General features: G+C 41.3%; 1 protein-coding gene across 2 annotated transcripts in view; it reads right to left on the bottom strand.

Moving 5' to 3' along the window:
* The window catches only part of LOC102020035 (OX-2 membrane glycoprotein-like), a 26,749-nt gene that overhangs the window by 7,588 nt on the left and 305 nt on the right, over positions 1 to 18,856 (bottom strand). The window contains exons 2-6 of one of the 2 annotated variants that reach the window (XM_013515211.1): positions 10,789 to 10,871; positions 7,693 to 8,013; positions 5,184 to 5,456; positions 2,240 to 2,347; positions 1,743 to 1,862 (exon numbers count right to left, since the gene is read on the bottom strand). In XM_013515211.1, the coding sequence (XP_013370665.1) occupies positions 1,771 to 1,862; positions 2,240 to 2,347; positions 5,184 to 5,456; positions 7,693 to 8,013; positions 10,789 to 10,871 (877 nt within the window). In that variant the 3' untranslated portion in view covers positions 1,743 to 1,770. The remainder of the gene's footprint in view (positions 1 to 1,742; positions 1,863 to 2,239; positions 2,348 to 5,183; positions 5,457 to 7,692; positions 8,014 to 10,788; positions 10,872 to 18,856) is intronic. The other variant, XM_013515212.1, reaches the window with a different exon arrangement.

The raw sequence follows: 18,856 nt of genomic DNA, 5'->3' as shown, positions 1-18,856 counted from the left end.
TGTAACTCCGTACTGTCTGTACTGTTCCTTTGCTATTTTGTAAAATGTTGTCTGTCTGTTAATATTTTCCTCCTTTTATTTTTAAAATTAAAAAAAAAAAAAAAAGAAATGCTATTTCCTTAACTCTGAACATTTAAGCTTTCAGCATACTTGACGCTTTGGTTTTGCTAGCTGTAAGAATATAGAATGATATTTACTGGCTGTTAAAAGTTTTGACGTTAGTAAAAAATCAACTCATTCAAAATATGCTGCTGAACATTCAGAGAAATTGACTGAATTGGCCATATACTACGAAGACATCATCTATAAATGGCAATCATAGTGCTTACAAGGTTCAACACAAGTTGAAATGTTCATCTCATAAATGAGGAAAAACTATGGCAGAGAGACAAAGTGGATCTTTTCGCTTCAACAATTAGATAAGGCACTGAACAATGACAAGTCCCAGAAAACCCAAGACTTGCTTAATGAATAAAGGGCAATTACTTTGCAAATATCACCGTCTAGTGGAATTTACCTTGTACTTGAATAGATTGTATTATAAGACTTGTCCAAAAGGGATATTTCAATATGAATTTGGATACATTTTTCTGCTTACACTTTCCAAAAGATCAGTACAATAAGTACAGATTAAAATGGGTACAGCTGATAACAATAGTTCCTTTCAAGTCGGTGTAACACAAAATCAGGAAGGGTGGAAAAACCATTCCTGCAGAAGTCAGGAGACCAGGGTTGTGGTTCTAGACTGCTTTAAGGATCTATGTGCTCCTAGAAGAGTGGACTTCTCTAGGTGTCTGCTTCTTAGTTGGAAAAGTGAAATGTCTGGGTAAAATAGAATAAAACAGATTTCTGCCTTTGATATTCCACGGAGTGATTATGTATTCTGGGGGCTTAGCTTTCCATGCAGTAAGATTCTCTGATCTGTAACTGCTTCTCTCAAACAGAACAAATTCCTTTCTCTATTTCTGCGAAAAGACCGCTGACACTGAAGAGCTGTTCTTATTCTGTAAATTCACCAGTGTTAATCCCGTGTTTATATAATGCTTATGCAAAATAAAGTAGTAAAAAATCCCTAGAAGATGACAGATATATAGTCTATGAAATATAAAATGAAAATAACATAGTACTGAAAGGATATTTTTAACCAAAATCTAAAATAACACTAAAAGTAAACATGTGTTTCGGGGCTGGGGATTTAGCTCAGCGGCACAGCGCCTGCCTGGCAAGCGCAACGTCATGAGTTCGATTCCCGGTACCGGAAAAAAACCAAAAAACCAAAAACAAAACAAAACAAAACAAAACATGTGTTTCTACCCAGACTCCTGACCTTGAGCCATCTCAGATAAAGGGAACTCCCACATTACCCCTTAACCCTAGGAAATTCCCATTTCAGATACCATAAACTGCACATTTGCATTCGATCCTTTGTGCACTGTCCTCAGAAACAGAAATTCTTCCTACGTAGGTCACATCTCTTGGGTAATGTCTCATAATATTTTAGAGTTGCCACTATGAGGTACTGAATTTACAATAGGAGAAATGGAATTGAAAAAAAATCATTTAAGAAATATATCCATTTTCCCCTTCAGTCACTCATTAATTCACTCAATAAATTAATACTTATTGAACACCTGCTGTACACAAGATGCTGTGATAGATGTTGCGGGGGGGGGGGGGCGGAGGGGAGTCTGCAGCCAAGAAGGGCAGCGTGACACAACGCAATCGCTGTAAGTGTGGATCACCTGTATGTTGCCGATAGCGTTTGAGACATCATGGGGGTGTAACAGAGGAAGTGCTATTTAATGAGTGATCATACTGAACAATTTCACAGTCTCTTAAATAGGCATCTGGCTTGTGGAACGCTGAAAAAAGAAAAAAGATTGTCCTTATTAACAAGCAGAGAGCACCCTGCATGGGTGCCAGGCTTCTTTCTTTGTTTCTGCCATCAAATGACCCATTGTGACCAAATAAACCTTCTCTTCATTTCCTCTCATGAACCCTTACTTTCAACTTCTAAAATAATTAACATTTAAGCTGTGTTAGCAAAAGAAAGGAAGAAATGTCCAATTGCAAGAAAATGGCCATGAAGCATTTTTAAAAGGGTATCATTTATCTATTTTGGAAACAACAACCAAAACACACTTTTGCCATCCCCTTATCTATATTCAGGTAGCCCTCAAATTATCATTAAAAAATCGTTTAACTTGATTCACTTTTCATATTCCTTGGCATGACTCACCTCGGTCCTGATTCCGATGACATTTCCAGTATAATAAGATTGAGATTAAGACGAGGAGGATTACCAGGGAAACAATGCTTAACAATAATGGAATTGAAAACCAAAAGCCTGTGGATGGTGAAAAGGAGAAAAAAATGGAGTCACAAGAGGAAGTGGTAGAGGCAGAAAATGATACAGCAACAGTTGTGATGACATTTTACTAGAGTTGAACTTTCAGTTAAAATTATTGTAAAATAACATATCTCATGAAGTCTGTATTCGTGACTTTATATGTTTTTAATAAGATTTAGATAATGTCAATTATAGCTGACGTGTTTTATTCAGTTACTGCATAAGTCTTCACATCTAACGCCCAACATATTCCAACAGCTAGATATTATTATCTCCTATCTAAATACTAACTAAGTGAGACACTGCTAAGCTTCCATAGTTTCTAAGATCAGATGAGATCTGGCACATTCACAGTGGAACAGCCAAATAGACCATACCACCATAATAACATCTGGCAGTAGACAGCTATTATTATGTAACAGATAACAATTAAGTAAAACTGAGCCTCAGAGAAGTTAAGTGAGCTCAAAACTCAGTGTAATAAGCCCAGCAAAGGGAGGGTGACTGCTGTGAGTCCCAGGCCATCCTGGGCTACACAGTGAGTTCAAGGTCAGCCTAAGCTGTGTAACAAAATGCTGTCTGAAACACAACAAAACAAAACAAAAAACGTCAGCATAGTAGATGAAAGGGCCAAGACTTAGTCAAAAATCTGTTGGCCTCCAGAGCACACAGTCATTGCCATGCTCTGCATTAACGTAGTACATTTATTGAAGAAATTTGGGGAAATATTGAAGTAAAAAGGGGCAAAAAATCATGAATCTCATGTTCTCAACTCTCAGAAAGAACCCATCCCAATGTTTTCATTGCATTTCTTCCAGTCTATGTCTTTGTTATTAAATTTCTTTCCAGTAGTCATTAAATACAACTTGAACTAAATATCAGCTTCTGGGTGTCAGTTTGTAACACCCAGGCAAAGGAAGGACCCCCTGGTTTGGAAGCACCCAGAATCTTCTCATAATGAAATTTGTCACATCCCACAGTTTAACTGAAAACCTTCAGAGAGGGATTTATTTAATTTCTACAGTTCCAGTGCTTCACATACTGTTTTTATCATGAACGATTTTTGTAAATGTTCACAGAATAAACAAATATTATACAGATGTTATTGAACAGTGTATGTGACATAAATCAAATTTAGCATTCCTAGAAAAGACGATATGTTCCTCTTCAGGTTCTTGTTTTTCAGGGAAATTTACATTTTGCTTTGCATAAACCCAAGGACCTCTTCACAAATACTCAAATCTAACATAGCAAACTTTACTGACTAAATTGACCTAAATACTTCCTTTCTTTCCCTTGTTTTCAGGGACCTCTAAAGATGACCACAGGAAATGTTCTTTAGAAGCTACTACACCAATGAGGCATACATAACATTTTCCATTTTATTGTTTTAAAAATAAGCTCCCTTACAAAGAGCAATATTTTAAGGATGCTAATTACTAAGTGCTTCATGCAGAGGAGAGCTTCAAATCTACCTAGGGAGAATAAACTGTGGCTGTTGCTAGCATAAGTTATCTCTAAACATCACTGCTCCCTTTTCTCTTCTGCTAATAATTCTCCTGCCTTGTGTTAGCGAGGCCAAGAGATAGTGGCCTAAAATGAAACACAATGGAGTAAAGGCAGATGGAAGGGGAGAGGGCTTGTTTCAGAAGGAGCGCAAGGATATATCAGCGCAGCCCTTTTCTAATGTAGATTACGCAGAGATTTCATCACATAGTTATGTCTTCCAGGAACCTTCACTCCCCTCAGTAAACATTTACAAAAATAGTTCATGATAAAAGCATTATGCAAAGCACTGGAACTGTGGAAATTAAACAAATCCCTATCTGAAGGCTTTCAGTTAAATTGTGGGATGCAACAAATTTCATTATGGAGAAGATTCTAGGCTCTTCCATGCCTCCTCCTCCCCACCTTCAGACCTGCCATCGTGCACCATGGCTTTTTTGTGGAAGCAATTAACATGCAGTTTTACAAATGCCCAGATACTTTTCCGTATTCCCTGGCAGACTGGAAATTCTCTGAGTGCAGGAACTAACTATTCTTCATTTCTCTATTTTTCATGCTCAACCCAAAGTCTGGCATATGACAGACAGTAAATCTTTGCAGAATGAAAGAACCAAACGAATGAATGAATATCAACAAAAGCATTTCACATTTACTAAAGTTCAGCAATTCCCCCTTACATGTGATTTCACTTTCCATGATTTTGGTTACTCATGGTCAACTGTAGTCCAAAAATGTTACATAGGAGATTCCAGAAATAAACACTTCAGAAGTTTTAAATTGCAGACTTTTCTGAGTAATAGAGTAACAGCTCCCACCTCCCACCATCCTATTCCATCCCACCCTGGTCCAGTATACTGACATTATATATACGACCTTCCTGTTAGTCACAGTGTCAGAGTGCTTGTGTTCAAGTAACCCTTATTTTACTTAATAATGAACCTAAATCACACATATTTATGAAAGATATTATTATAGCTGTTCTATTTTGTAACTGTAGTTGTTAATCTCTTACTGTGCCTAGTTTATAAATTATACTTTATTACATGTGTGTATATACATATAGGGCAAAGTATCATATGTAAGGTTCAGTCTTAGTTGTGGCTTCAGGCATGCCCTGGGGGGCCTTGGAATGTATCCCTTGTGAACAAGGGGAGATGACTGTAATACTTGATTTGCTTTCTTAGCTCTCTCTTCTTTTTCTTACTAACCTCTTTCTCTCCCCAGTCATCTCCTTTGCTGAGCAGATGGAAAACCCTGAGAAACATCTACCACTTTCCTATGGGCATCCATAAGTACAATACATCCATCTTTAACCAACTTCTCTTACCTTTGTTCAGAGTTTTCTTGTAGTCAGTCACAGCCCCCAAGTGCAGCACCCGGCAGATCACCTCCTTCCCAACCTGACTCTTGGCATCTCTGACCTGGAGGATGCTAGTGACAGATGTGGTCCCATTAGGATGCAAAACACTCTCAGTACTATTATCAATCCCTGTCCCGGCAACCTTCCAGGAGATCACAGGCGCCGGGCGGGCAGTGGCAGAGCAAGTGATGTTTAGTTGATCTTCAAAGAAATTGTAGTGAAGGAATACTATGGGCTGTACTGGGACAAAAAAAAAAAATGACCTACCATCAGTAAAGTCATCTAGCCTGAATTCTGAATTCTCCTCACAGAAAGACACGATGGTTAGATAGATAGCATGGCCTATTCCACCCCACTGGGGACTTCTCAGTTCTCTCCGTCTGATTACCTGACCTGCAGGATGCAGGGTGACCTGGTCCAAACCCGTGATGGGAAAAGCCCTGCATGTTGTTTTTCTGCAGCAGAACTGACTGGCTGGACAGGGGATATTGAGGCATCACATGATATTCTTCCTTCCCAAGAAGGGTAATTATTCTATTCTCCTTTTGTAGGAGCAGTGCAGCATCTCTGCCTTCTTCAAATAGCTAGCAGCACCTTCTTATATGTAAACTGCACCTGCAACCCAACCAGAACCTTCTTGTATGTAAACTGAGCCTACCAGAAGCGTGAGAGCAGGTGACACAACAGAGAGAGCCCAAAGAGGGTTGCTGCTTAGCGATAGCCATTTTATGCTTGAAGCTGGACCAGTGAATGAGCCACAGAGTAAAACCCTTGGAAAACGCCTGCTTGGGTTTCACAGCCCGAAGCCAGAAAGATGGCAGTAATGAGAAGGACCCTGGAGATCACCTGGTAGAGTTGAGGGAAAAATAACTGACTTATGAGAAAAAGATAATTTTCAGGCCAGCTGTGGCTTGCTCCCCTTTAAAAATTCACTAATTAATGACTTCATCTTCACTGGAATATGTAATTTAACTCTGCCAAGCAGCACATGCCATTTCTTCTGTGTTTGGCTTTGGAAGTCCACACAGTAATTCCAGGAAAATGCTGAATGAAAGCTGCTCTGTGCTTCTAGGCTTAAGAGGTAGGCGGAGAGCGGAGGTTGCAGGGCGTGGAGCTGTGGAACTCCAGCTGTGCCCAAAGAGGGCCCAGAGTGCAAATAAACACCAGAAGAAGAGAGCTGAAAACAGGTGAACATGATTATGTGGCCAGACTAAGTGCCAGGGCCCTCTAGGGAGTCAAAGGATGGCTGAGAGGGAGGGCCTGAGGTGTGCTTAGGAAGGATAAGTGTGGATGAGAACAGCATTGCTGACTGAAAGCTCCGGAGGAGTTTGGTTTTCTGAGAAAAATGCAAATGCTTGTAAGTAAGAGAGGGGAGTGGAAGAAAGAAAGGTGAGAGGAAAGAGGAACAGAGGGAAAAGGAACAGAAATGAGCAAAATAGGACAAAAAAAAAGACGGGAAGCTAGAACAGATGCTGAAATGGAGGGAAGAGGGGTAGAAAGGGAGAGACGGACAGGCAGAGAATGAAAGGTGGAAATCAGGAAGAAAAACTGACAGCATTCTGCAGCGAGGTCTTATTACAGGCAAAATAAGTAAAAGTAACTTGTATTTGGTTCCATAACCCCCTTGCATTCCTATCTACTTAATTTCCTTTTCTCCCACGGCAAGATTTCTGGCATGCTCAAAGTCTAAGCTTTAAGATTTAATATGAAATATAAACATCCCTAATAATTCCCCCAAATACTGTTTGTCTTCTCCCCCTAGAACCACCTTGATGAGGCCAGTGCCCCAAAGTTATAGCTTATTTCTAGTTACTAATCTTTCATCTCAGCTGTTTGTCAGTAAAGGGGAAAGAAATCTCATTAAACTAAGCTTATTGGATTTTAAAAGAAAGCGTATTATCCAGTTGCATCCCTAGCTGGCATTATTTCACATATAAAGAGCCTCTGTCTTGCGTCCTTTTATCAGTCCTGAAAGAGCTCTTTTGAAGCCGAATGGAAAGTACCACCACAACGGACTTCATGCCAGCCTTCATCGGATTCTGTCTTTAAATCCAAAAAGTTATCGTTGTAAGTGGCTCTAGAGATAATTTACTACTTCACACTTATTTTCCAGGCAAAGAAATGTGAGTGAAGCCAGCAGGCAGGACCTGTCTAGGGTCATGTGATTGCTAAGAGCAAAGCCAGTTCTAAATTATATTGCTGCTTAGAGAGAATTTATTGCCCTCACTATTGTCCTCAATTTTGTGTACATGAAGCTCTCTCAGAGAAAACACAGTCTTTGCTAAAGAACTCAGCGACTGACACAGGAATGCTAAAAAACTATAATAACTGCTACAGTACACGTGAAAAGCTAAGGGTCTTCCATTGAACCTCTCTGTGATGAGGATACTGAAAAACTAGGCATTATCACCGTGTCCCAAACATTCTTGGAAATAGTATTTTCCAGGAGAAACAATGGATTCTCAGAGATTCTCACCATAGAGGGTAAGGCAGGCTGTTCCTGAGATCTTTCCAGAGCCAAAAGTATTGAAGAGACACATGTAACACCCTTCATCTTCCAGTGTTGCATTCCAGAAAGTGATGGCTGACTTCTGAAGTCCTAGTTCGGTGATGTTCACCCTGTCCCTATAGGCGGGCTGGACCACAATCCCGTGGGTCTTACTGTAGGTGACCATGTTTTCTGGGCTTACAGCCTTCTTTTTCTGCCATGTCACAATTACGGCTTGCTGGGAAGTTTGCAGAGAACATCTTAAGGATGCAGGTGTGTTCAGCAGATGTCTTTCATCCTGGGTAGCCACTTGCATGATGGTGTCATAAGAGAAAACTTACATTTTAAAACTGTAATACATGCATACATACACGGACATACTTTGCTGATAGCAAGTATAATGCATGTTGAAAGTCAAAAATAAAAAACGGCAAAGAAGAAAACAAAAAAGGATTTACATACCTATAGTAAATAAATATAGATTTGTTCAATCTTTAAAAGTAGAATATCAGAATATAATAACAAGAAAGAAAAGGCTCAGTGATGAGAACATTTGAAGACTCTTGGAGGCTGGAAAAGAAGTAGAATAAAGATTAAAGATGAAAACTGCCGGACAGGAGAGTTAGAAGCAACGAGTTAGAAACACGTCAGCAAACGAGTTAGAGGCAAGGATCAAGAAAGGGCCAAGGGGCTGGGGATTTAGCTCAGCGGCAAAAGCGCCTGCCTGGCAAGCTCAAGGTCGTGAGTTCGGTTCCCGGTACCGGAGAAAAACAAAACAAAACAAACAAACAAAAAAAAGGGCCAAAAGTTGGCAAGTAGAGTGATTAGTTTCAGTAAAGAAGATGTAGCAACACACACACACACACACACACACACACACACACACCTTGCAAAGGGAAGAGGAAGCACAGAGGTGTCTGCCTCTGGAAAACAGAAGTGAACACAGGCACCTAAGATAGAAAGATGGTTGCTCCTGACAAGACCTTAAAGTTTTCACACCCAAATGGCAATCCATGCATGCCCCACCTTCATTAAATGCTATGGCACTAGTTTCCTCTCCTTTCTGTGGTAGCCACTTACACTATGACAGACAATATAATGGCACATCCTCCTATAATAACAAATAGCCATTAGAATAGATAGTGTTCCTGAGTAAATCAGTAGGCAGGAAGTCCATGAAATAAGAGTTCTTCCAAAACATACCACAAAAGGGTAAATGTATGAAAGATCTAATAAAAAATAAATGAGTAGGGTTCAATGTTCCAACATCAGTCCAATAGGACCTGTAAAAACGAGAGAAAAGGAAGAACAGAAGATAAAAGCGCTGCAAGGAGGAAAAATTATTTTTCAAATTGAGGAAAAGAACACTCTAAAATAAAATATAATAGGGCCGGGGATATAGCTCAGCAGCACAAGTGCCTGCCTGGCAAGTGCAAGGTCCTGAGTTCGATTCCCGGTACCAAAAAAAAAGACTAAAAGAAGATATAGGGAATCATGAATCTTCATGTACTCCAAAGCCATATTCAGAAATTTATAAATCAAAAAGCTATAAAATACAATTTAAATGTTCACAATCATCTTTGGAGAGCCTTCTCTATCTCTCTCAGAATCTTCAGTTCCACATATTTTAGAAATCATTTAATAAACATGCATATATTAGTCAGAGAGAAGGCATCTTTTCAGGATATACTTAAAATATTTCCCAAAACTTGAACTTGAAATTAGCTACAAAATGTCACTGCCCTGTGGCCTGCAAACTATCCACAAAGTAATAAAATCAGGAATTGACACACTGCTTTTAAATCTTTAGTCATAGCAGAAATCATACATGCCTAAAGCCAGATGACATGAGAGTATACTACCTTGGAAATCTGTGTAAATGGGCAAAGCAGATCGTAGAGGGACAAATTGAATCTGAATTACATTTACTAGAAAACAAGAGAGACTGAAAAATGAATGCAAAACTTACATCTAAACCACTTACTCTTGCATCCAGAATACAGGAGTGAATTAATGAAGGTAAAAGTACCAATTAATGAAATGATACACAAAGGTAGACTTGATCAGCAAACACCAACCTTTGTTTTTTAAGAGTGAAAAACCAGATAAATGTTGGCAAGTATAAGTACAAAAAAAGAAGGCTGCCCCAAACTCCCTAACAACACTAGGGACAGGAAGAGAAACGGAACAACAAATTCCAGGCCTCCCCTGCGGTACCCCAACTGGAGATGTAATGACACAAACTGTTGACATTTTCAGGGAAAAGATTTGAAAAAACTTGCTTTTAGAATGCAGAGTAGACAGGAAACCAAGACAAGTGTTCAACTTTTGGGTGTTTTCTTTTTTTCCTTACTTGACTATAGAAACATCTACAATTCTTTGTTGCTCTATGCAATCATTCCGATTTCGCCAGTTGGTAAATCCTGCAATAGTGCTTTGTATCAGGGCTGGGGAGAGGCAGGAAGCCTGTCCAGGCTTCTTAGCCTTGCCTCCCTGGTTGCTGGGCAACGTAAAAGTGAAAGTGATTTTAATAAAAGGCCAGCAGAAAGGACAGCAATGATCTCTCCCAGAACAGAGCAGAAAAAACTAGAAAATTCAGCAGATCAGTAGATTACAAAGCACATTTTTCTGGCATGGTAAAGTGAATCCACATATCCTCTGTATTTCCTAATTTTCTGGAAAAGGACGGCAAGCCATATTTTAAGGTTTACTGCCAGATTATCTTCCAAAAACACTCTCCACTTACATGTCCCCCAAGAACGCCCTATCCTTATAAAGGCAGTGAATGATTATTTTTAGGTTTTTCAATTCACTCGAGAAAAGTGACATTACATTTTAATTCGCAGAGGACATTTCGTCTTAGTCTGGCTCATCTACGCAGACAGCTTCTAAATATCAAATTGCTAGTCAGCATTGAAGATAGAGAAAAATGTGGAGAATGGCAAGAAGCACTCCCACTCTTCCAAGCAAATTACATGCTTCAGCCGTTCATGGAACCAGCACAGCACAACCAGCAGCGGCAGGGCGGCCACCACAGGCTGCCCGGGCTGGGCTCTGAGAGGCAGGGTGTTGAGCATCCCTTACCTTGTGCAGTGCACAGCGCCACCGCTGCCATGCCCCAAATCAGGCTGGAGGGAGACAGACAACAGAAGCGTCTCCAGAACACCTGAAGACAGAAAGCAAAGAGCAGAAATGGGGTTTGCATTTGGATAAAGCTAAGGCAACTTCGATCTATTTGTTACTTTAGGGAACATGGCCATTAGGATTTTACCCACCAGAGAACTTTGATTTTGCGGAGGCAACAGGCATGGTTCACCTGTTTTTGCTTTTTTTGTTTTTGATGCTGGGAATCGAACTGAGAACTTTGTGCTTGCCAGGTAGGCGCTTGTGCCACTGAGCAATAGCCCCAGCCCGGTTTGCCTGTTTCTAAACAGAAAAACACCCCTTGAAACTGGAGGCCTTGTCTCTAAAGCCACCATTGTCAAGGGAGCGGTCTCGAAGACCACTGGGGAAATAAACTGCCCTGAATAAATATAGACAGGAAGGGAGTATAAATGGCAGAGTGTTCTTCCTAAGCAGTGCACATCTGTCGATACTGACAATATAACTGAAGGGGAAGACTCAAGGGGTATGTGGGTGCTTCAGCTTTGTTGAGGCACATTTTCCTGCAAAGTATATGATTTGCACAATTAAAAAAAAAGCAGTATTGGCTTTGATTTGATTTTTCTCCTTCATTGCTTCCTTTCCATGTGTCTGTACAGAAATTCTTTGCCTTCTTAGAAGCAATGGTGCTACTTAAGGGAATAGCAAGATTGTCAGAATCAGCTTACTATAAAATGAAGGCAGGATATAGTGCTTAGCTGAACTATTCTCCAGTTGCCTCCAGTTGGATCTCTTCACGGTGTCTCCCTGTGTGTCATTCTAAGGAAGACCAGGAAAAAAGGGAACCTTTCTTCACATTTTTTCCATTTGTTCTATAATAAAGATATATAAGAAATGTAAGTTTCTCTGTACTTGGTCTTTAGCTACACTTCATTTTAATATCATGTTGACATTCTGTTCCAACCAGAGGTAGAAATTTGATTTCAGTGTCATATTGTTAGAGGCAGCTGAGTTAGATATAAATATTATAGGCAGTTAGACAGGGCCAGGCCCTCAGGTAGCCAACATGAAAGACAAGATAAGATACCTTGTGTGGGTCAGACCTCAAGACAAAAGGAGTAAACAAATGCAAACACAGGCCTCCCTAGGTGTAAACATCAGGGATTGATATTCTAAATAGGTAGCAACTACCTTCAAAAAGCCAGAAAGAGTCACTAGCCCAACCCCCTACAGGAAAAGCCCCTGTTCTGTATTCATGCCCGCTTGCTACGTGACTCGCTTCCCCATTTGATCCCAGTTTACTCAATTTTACCTGAACTATTATACTTGTAATCTTATTGGCTGACCATAGTTTTGCCCCACCTCCTGCCCACCTTGTAATTTCCCATTGTCCCCCTATTTTGGACCCGCCTCACCTGGGGGTTTTGCTCTATAAAGTCCTTGGGAAGGGCAGGGTCCTTGGCAACCCACTGGAGCCCCCTTCTGTCCCTCTCTTGGACAGCAGCTTTCTTTCCCTCAGCAGATACATTCTGCTTTTAACCTCCAGTGTTCCTAAAATCCATTCTTTGATTTTAGAGAACACGAACTCATCCCAGATTATCATTCAGGCTGGGAGTTTTTATTTTCCTGTATCAGTATCATCTCTGTCATTTCAGTCTCCTTCCACTTCAACACTCTAGGAATGCCCCAGTCTCTGACATTTAACCTATGTTTCTGGAAGCTTCTGTAATACCAAGCTGTGGGACTGGGCTACTTACACTGTTAAAACCATGTATTCAGCTGGTCTTTCCTAAGATATCCGTGATCCCCTCAACCATCATGGTTTGTGCTTACAGGGAAGCTGGTATTCTCTCGTGTTCTAGATGGAGTCTTGGCTTCTCCGGTGGTGGGCAAAGTGAAATTCCACAAGGCTCTGCCAAGATGTGTACGTATGCATCTATCAACACTTTACTGTTTCTTTGTCATGGTGGACAGGCATGCATTTCCCTCAATCCCTCCCACTCCCAGTGGAGTGAGGCGCAGATGCTGTCTCTTCCTGCCTCTCAACACCTATTTGCCGGTTCCTGTTTTACCTCAACTCTCTACTTCCGGAAGCCCAAGGCTTCTTTTCAGAGTGCAACTGGTATCCATCCACAGACATGAGATGCTCTCCCACTCTGGAAAACACTTATTTCCTCTTGGATCATAAAAGCTACTTCCTCCAGCATCCTGAATTCTTTCAATGAACTCCTTTAGGCGAGAATTTTCTGTCCTTGGCCTTTCAGCATTTAGCCTTGTGGAATTCAAATGGTTCAGCTCCTAGTATCATAAAAGTTTGGCTCCTGAAACTTTTTTTCTGCTTCTCTGGAGTACCATTTCTCTTCTAAGGTGGTAGGTACTTAACTATATGATTTAAAGATCAGAAACAAAAAATAGATGTCTGGAATCAAAACACATGCAAGATAATACATCAAAATTATACGCCAACGGTGTCTCCCATAAGGTGACTAAACTGCTAATGGAAACAATATTAGCATTTATTGAATACTTATGTATTCAGTAGACTATTCTTAGAAGTTAAACTATTTCTTTTAATATTTCGTAGGAACTTATTAAAGAGGCAGTATAATTATTATCATTTCAAAATTAAGGATATGAGGTACAGAGAACATTCCAAAAGTCACACAGGTAGGAAGCAGCACAGCCAAGATTTAAACCCAGCCAAAGGGCCGGGAGGATAGCTCAGCTGCACAGTGCCAGCCTGGCAAGCGCAAGGTCCTGACTTTGATTCCCGGTACCAAAATTTAAAAAAATTAAAAAAATTAAACCCAGCCAAGATTTAAACTCCGGAGCTCATAACCATAAATGCGACATTTGCCCTCCCCTGTGTATCAGGGACTATTGGTTTTAAGAGTTAAACACACAGATACAAATTATGAAATGATGTTGTTACTGCCTATGGCAAAATCACTATTGTAAGGCATTATCAAACTCATGCATGCAGTAGTTCCTGCTTCACTGCCCTAGAAAAATATGCTAAAATCATTTTGAAACTGCTATCTGATCAATGGTTAACTAGGTTTCCACAGAGCCAAGCAATCGCCACTGTGTAATTATCTATAAGCTTTATTGACTATAAAAAAAAAAGGGTATCCTGTCCACGTCACACTTGTGTCTTGTCTCCCAGGACCCACCATCTTCCACTGAGCCCTACACACATGTCCTTCAGTCTCGGTCACTTTGCACTCCTCAAATACAATGCCCTTCACCATCTTGCAGTGCCTTGATGTCACTGAGCTCTTCCCCACTTAAATACCTTTATGTTTTCCTTCTCCCAAATGCTCTCAGTTGAATAAAAAGCAAAAGAGTGAACAAATAAGTTTATGAATGATGCCAAACTCGTCATTTTACCCAAAACAATTTTTCTTCGAGACTTTTCATTCCCAGACAGTGAAATCATCCTGAAGGCCTTATTCTCTCCCTTACTAATTACATGTAAGAAGTCACTACACAAGCCAATGCTCCCATGTGCAGCCCTGTTCCTTATCTTCACACCCCTACCCTCTCCTTGTAATATTAGGTATTTGGGCAATTGTCTTCTAGCTGATCTTCTATTAATACTTCTTCTGCTTACTCAATCATAGACCATCTCTGTTGAGTTTGATCTCATGCAAGGCACTCTGGTAGGGGCTTTGGAGACAATGGTGGGTAAGGGAGATGCGCACCCACCATTAAATTGACTATCCAGCTAATGTACATATTTACATATCAGGCGAGTTAATTTTCCTTAAGTTTGTCTTTGTACAAATTGTCACCCCATAGAAAACCTCCTATAGTGCCTTGCTTTATGAAGAAAATAATTTAGAATTTCCATCCTGGTGTTTCTTTTCCTGCAAATTCATCTTCTGCTGCTTATCTACACATTCCCTCCTTGAAAGCCAGCCTGGTCCACTTCCAAAGGCACCACCCAACTTCCTGCCTTGCCATTTTTGCTAAACCATTCCCGTATGTGAAATGCCTTCCCCCTGGCTTTTATTTAGGTCTTTTTACAAGCCTGATTTCAGTTATGTTAGCATAAGGGATCTTTTTCCTCTGAAATGCCTTTTGCTTGGATTTGTTAGAGCTGTTAGTGCTCTAAGCAGATTTGAGTCTCTTCCCCATGTGTCTAAGGGGACTTACCTCCCTTTTTTCCACTATCCTACTCCTTCTAGATCTTGTCTGAACCCTTCAGCACACTGTCAGACTTGAGAGAGGATGACCTCTTTCAAAGTGCAGCCCACCATACGCCCAGGGCCTTCGGACGTTCTCCCCAACACTCTCGCCACCTGTCAGGTACTACATACCCCAGTCAGTCGTTCTGTTCATTCTCTTGTTATTGGGGAGAAAATCTAATACTACAACATAACCTGACAGTTTTGAAACCACTGTTCTCACACTATACTAAATTTTTAGGGTTGGGACATTGGCTGGTTGTTTGGCAAGAGAGTCTAGTCTCTAATTTGACTGTTTGCTTTTCCTATTGCCCAATAAAGACCTTGATATCCACCAAATCCTGTTGTTTTACCAGGATATCCTGATCATGTTCTCCTTGCTTTAACCTGTTGCCCCAACACACCCCGCTTGGGTGCCCCACTCTGGATGTGTACGCTGTTAACAGCTCTGCTTAGTCCTGGCTTCTGATACTGTAACCTGAAGCTCATTTCTAAACTACTGGGCCATAACCACTTGCATGGCCTTGGTAGAGGGTCAGGATTATCATGGAAGAATGGTGCTCCAACTGAGGGAATCTCATCACCTCGTTCTCAATGTTTTTGCCATTCCTATTAGATACAATGGGTTCTCTGCTAGAGTTCATTTTCCCCAGCGCTCTAAACTTTATGAATGCTCTGAACGTTTTCTGGAATTGCTATCTTCTTATGATAGTCTTCCTCTTGTGGGCTTATGATTAGGGAGTAAAGGCAGAATCTTTGAGGATCTGAACATTTCCATTTACCAGAAGGATTTCTCTTTTTTTTTCCCCTGTCCTCTGGGAGTACTCTGATTTTTAAATCCTCCTTCCTTCTGACTATTTGCATTTGTTAGTTCTAGTTAACACATGCCCTTTCATAAAAATCCCGTGAGTAATAGCTAGGACCTAAAACTTAATAGGGAAAAAGTTACAAAAGTACCAAATCAGTTCAGGTCAACTGATGATTAATGAATCTCACTATGCAACCCTGGTTTTTAATGTAAGAAACAATACTAACTAAGCACCTCCCCAGGCTAGGGTAGAGATATACTTAGTAAGTACTGACAGTCATCTTCCTTCGGGATATACCTATAAGGGGAAGAGCCTGTTTAGGGACCAGAGGTGACGAACCTTAGAATCAGGCTTGTCTCAGCTCCCCTGGGGCCTTCATGTACAGTGCAGGGGCTTGTGTGTATGGAAACAACTGAGCTGCCACAGCCTGGGCAAAGGCTTGGTCCTTCTTTAGTGCCCACTGGAGATTCTCCATCACAGTCTCTGACTCAGTGTTCCTCTAGAACTTTTGGGACAAATATGCCGGAAGGGAGGATGTCTCACTTCCCCATGACCCGTCTCCAGGGCCAGCCCCCACATTAGTGCCCTCTGGTCTTCAACCAAAGATGCCCAATTGCTTAAGACTTTCTCTCTAGACTCCGTGGAGTGCCATCACGGAGCACACTGCTGTTCATCTGTGTGGCATACATTGTTTGTTTCTTACATTCCTACATGTTACGGAGAATTAAAATTAAATCTTCTCAGTGTGCCATTAGGACTAGTTACAGCTTGCACAAAATGTTTTTATCACTCGATACTAAGCGTACTGTGAGCATGTGATGCTCACCTTGTGACTGCTCTTGTCTTCGTGTTTCTAAGATCAGCTATAAAGTCACTGCCCATCAGGAAGTCAAAGATGATGCTGTGTGAAAAGATACAGCCTGCACCACACCTGCTCACCATTTCACCTTCTCTCACCCACTCACACCACGGTTACTCTGAAGACTTAGTACAGTGTTCAGCCTTACCAAAGGCTTTAGTGTGAAAGTGGGCCAGGTGCTACTCGAAATTTTCCCAGCCTCACCAAGACTGTTCCTTCCTATCTTATTGTATAGGCAAGTTGGGGAAATAATCAATCAAATGCTTCCTCTGAACCTGCTACCAAGACCTGACACATGTTGTATTCTCAGCGAAGGCAGCTGTAGACAGATATACTGATATCCTAATTCCACGTCATTTTTTTCTTTAATCATTATGCATCTCTTACACATGGAAATCCAGGCCCTAGAAGAAACTATGAAAGGAAAATGCAGACTGGATTGGCTTTCATAGTGAAAATCCGTGTTTAGGACAAGAGAAAAAAAGTAGACACATACCAAAACACAGGACTATGGACTAGAAGCCAGCAGTATAAAGAAACAATGTAGGCAACAAAGCAATGTAGGCCAAAGGAATCAGAAGGAATTAAACACGCGTGTTTTATGTTTTACAATTTTTCCATCTAGTCCATTCAGAACAACTGAAAATACTACCATGCTAAAAACCAGAGGATTCATATTTTTCAGGAAGGTGACCTAGGAGGTATTGCTTCAGGGTAGCCAGGAGGAAAAATGGACTTGAATTTTGCCGAAAGCAAATACTAGATGTATGAGGTAAGATATAGCATCTGCCTCTCTGAAACTTGGAGAAAATAACAGTATCAACTTCATGGTTAAAGAGAGTACATGAAGCACAAGTAGAAAATCTGAAATTTACCGCTACAAAATGTAAAACTTTTAAGGGCTTTTATGATATTACAGTGGAAAATCCCACACTTGACCTCATGTGAAGTGTTGTAGTCATAAAGCAGTTACACTAAAAATACGAAATTATCTCCAGGCCATGTGCGCAAGGTCTATACGAAACCCGAATGAATTTTATATTCATACTGGGGTTTTGTTCCCAAGAGATTTCATTCTGTGTATGCAAATATTCCAAAAGAAAAGAAAATATTTGAAAACACACCTGGTTCCAAGCATTTTGAATAATGGATACAGTTTCTAGACAGGTTTCTGGCACAACTAAGCACCAATTCAATGCTGGTCTTATCCAACAGGGATAGGATGAGAAGCTAAGCCCTCGAAGGATTTAGTAGAGTGCCCAAGATTTAACAAATACCAAAATGCATTATTTGGCTAAAAAGCAATACATGAACAGAGAGTCAACCATGACAAAGAGAAAGAAATCCACTTACAATTCTTGCCAAGAAGACCAGGGCTGACAAAGCCTTGGGTCTTACCTAACAACTGCCCATCTGGCAGGTATACATGCTCTTTCCCTGAAAGCTTCTGAATTGAAATCCTTGGAAACGGTTAACCTCTCAGCCTATTTTGTTATTTGCAAAAAGGGGAGGAATTCGAGTTGGCGGAGGGTGGTGAGGATTAAGAGCGTCTAGCCTGTGAGCCCTAGACACTACCTCGCAGACCACCACTCTCCTTTGTTAAGGAAGGTAATGAAACACAGTAACTGGCTGTGTGGTCTGTCCAATTGTATTCGGATTTTTATCTAAGTATGCCAACAGGATGTATGGCTGGTTTTTTGCAATGCAAACTGATCCTGAACAAACAAAGCGCCTTCCTTCTCTGGATATGCTGAGACAATCCTTTGATGAAACAGGACGGTCAGAGCCTTTCAACCCTCTCCGAAGCGCTGCCGCAGCTTTCTTTGTGGGATCCCTTCACGGCTCCCCAAAACAAGCCCAAGAGGCAGCAGAAGGCTAAGCAGCTCCAGAGCTGGGGTTCAACCGGAGCAGCCAGCACAAAGCCAACGCGCGCTCCGTGCTCCAGCCCCTTCTTGGGGCGATTTGCCCGGGCTGGCCGCCTGCAGGCCCCGCAGCTCCCACCCAGTGCCCCGGGGCGGACAGCGCAGCGAGCCGGGCCGAGCATCCTTCCTCGGGGAAGCCCGGGCGCAGGCCAGGCGGAGAACCTGGAGCGGCTAGTAAGCTGCCCTTTGGGAGCTCCGCTTCTCCGCACCGCAACGCGCGGGGATGGACGCTGTGAGCCTCGAAGGACGCCGCGGACCCAGCCCCGGCCC

Source organism: Chinchilla lanigera, unplaced genomic scaffold (assembly GCF_000276665.1).
Source record: "Chinchilla lanigera isolate Chin_1 unplaced genomic scaffold, ChiLan1.0 scaffold00026, whole genome shotgun sequence".
Taxonomy (NCBI): Eukaryota; Metazoa; Chordata; class Mammalia; order Rodentia; family Chinchillidae; genus Chinchilla; species Chinchilla lanigera.
The sequence above is the reverse complement of the archived record's forward strand: the minus strand, read 5'-3'. Positions and strand labels throughout refer to the sequence as shown.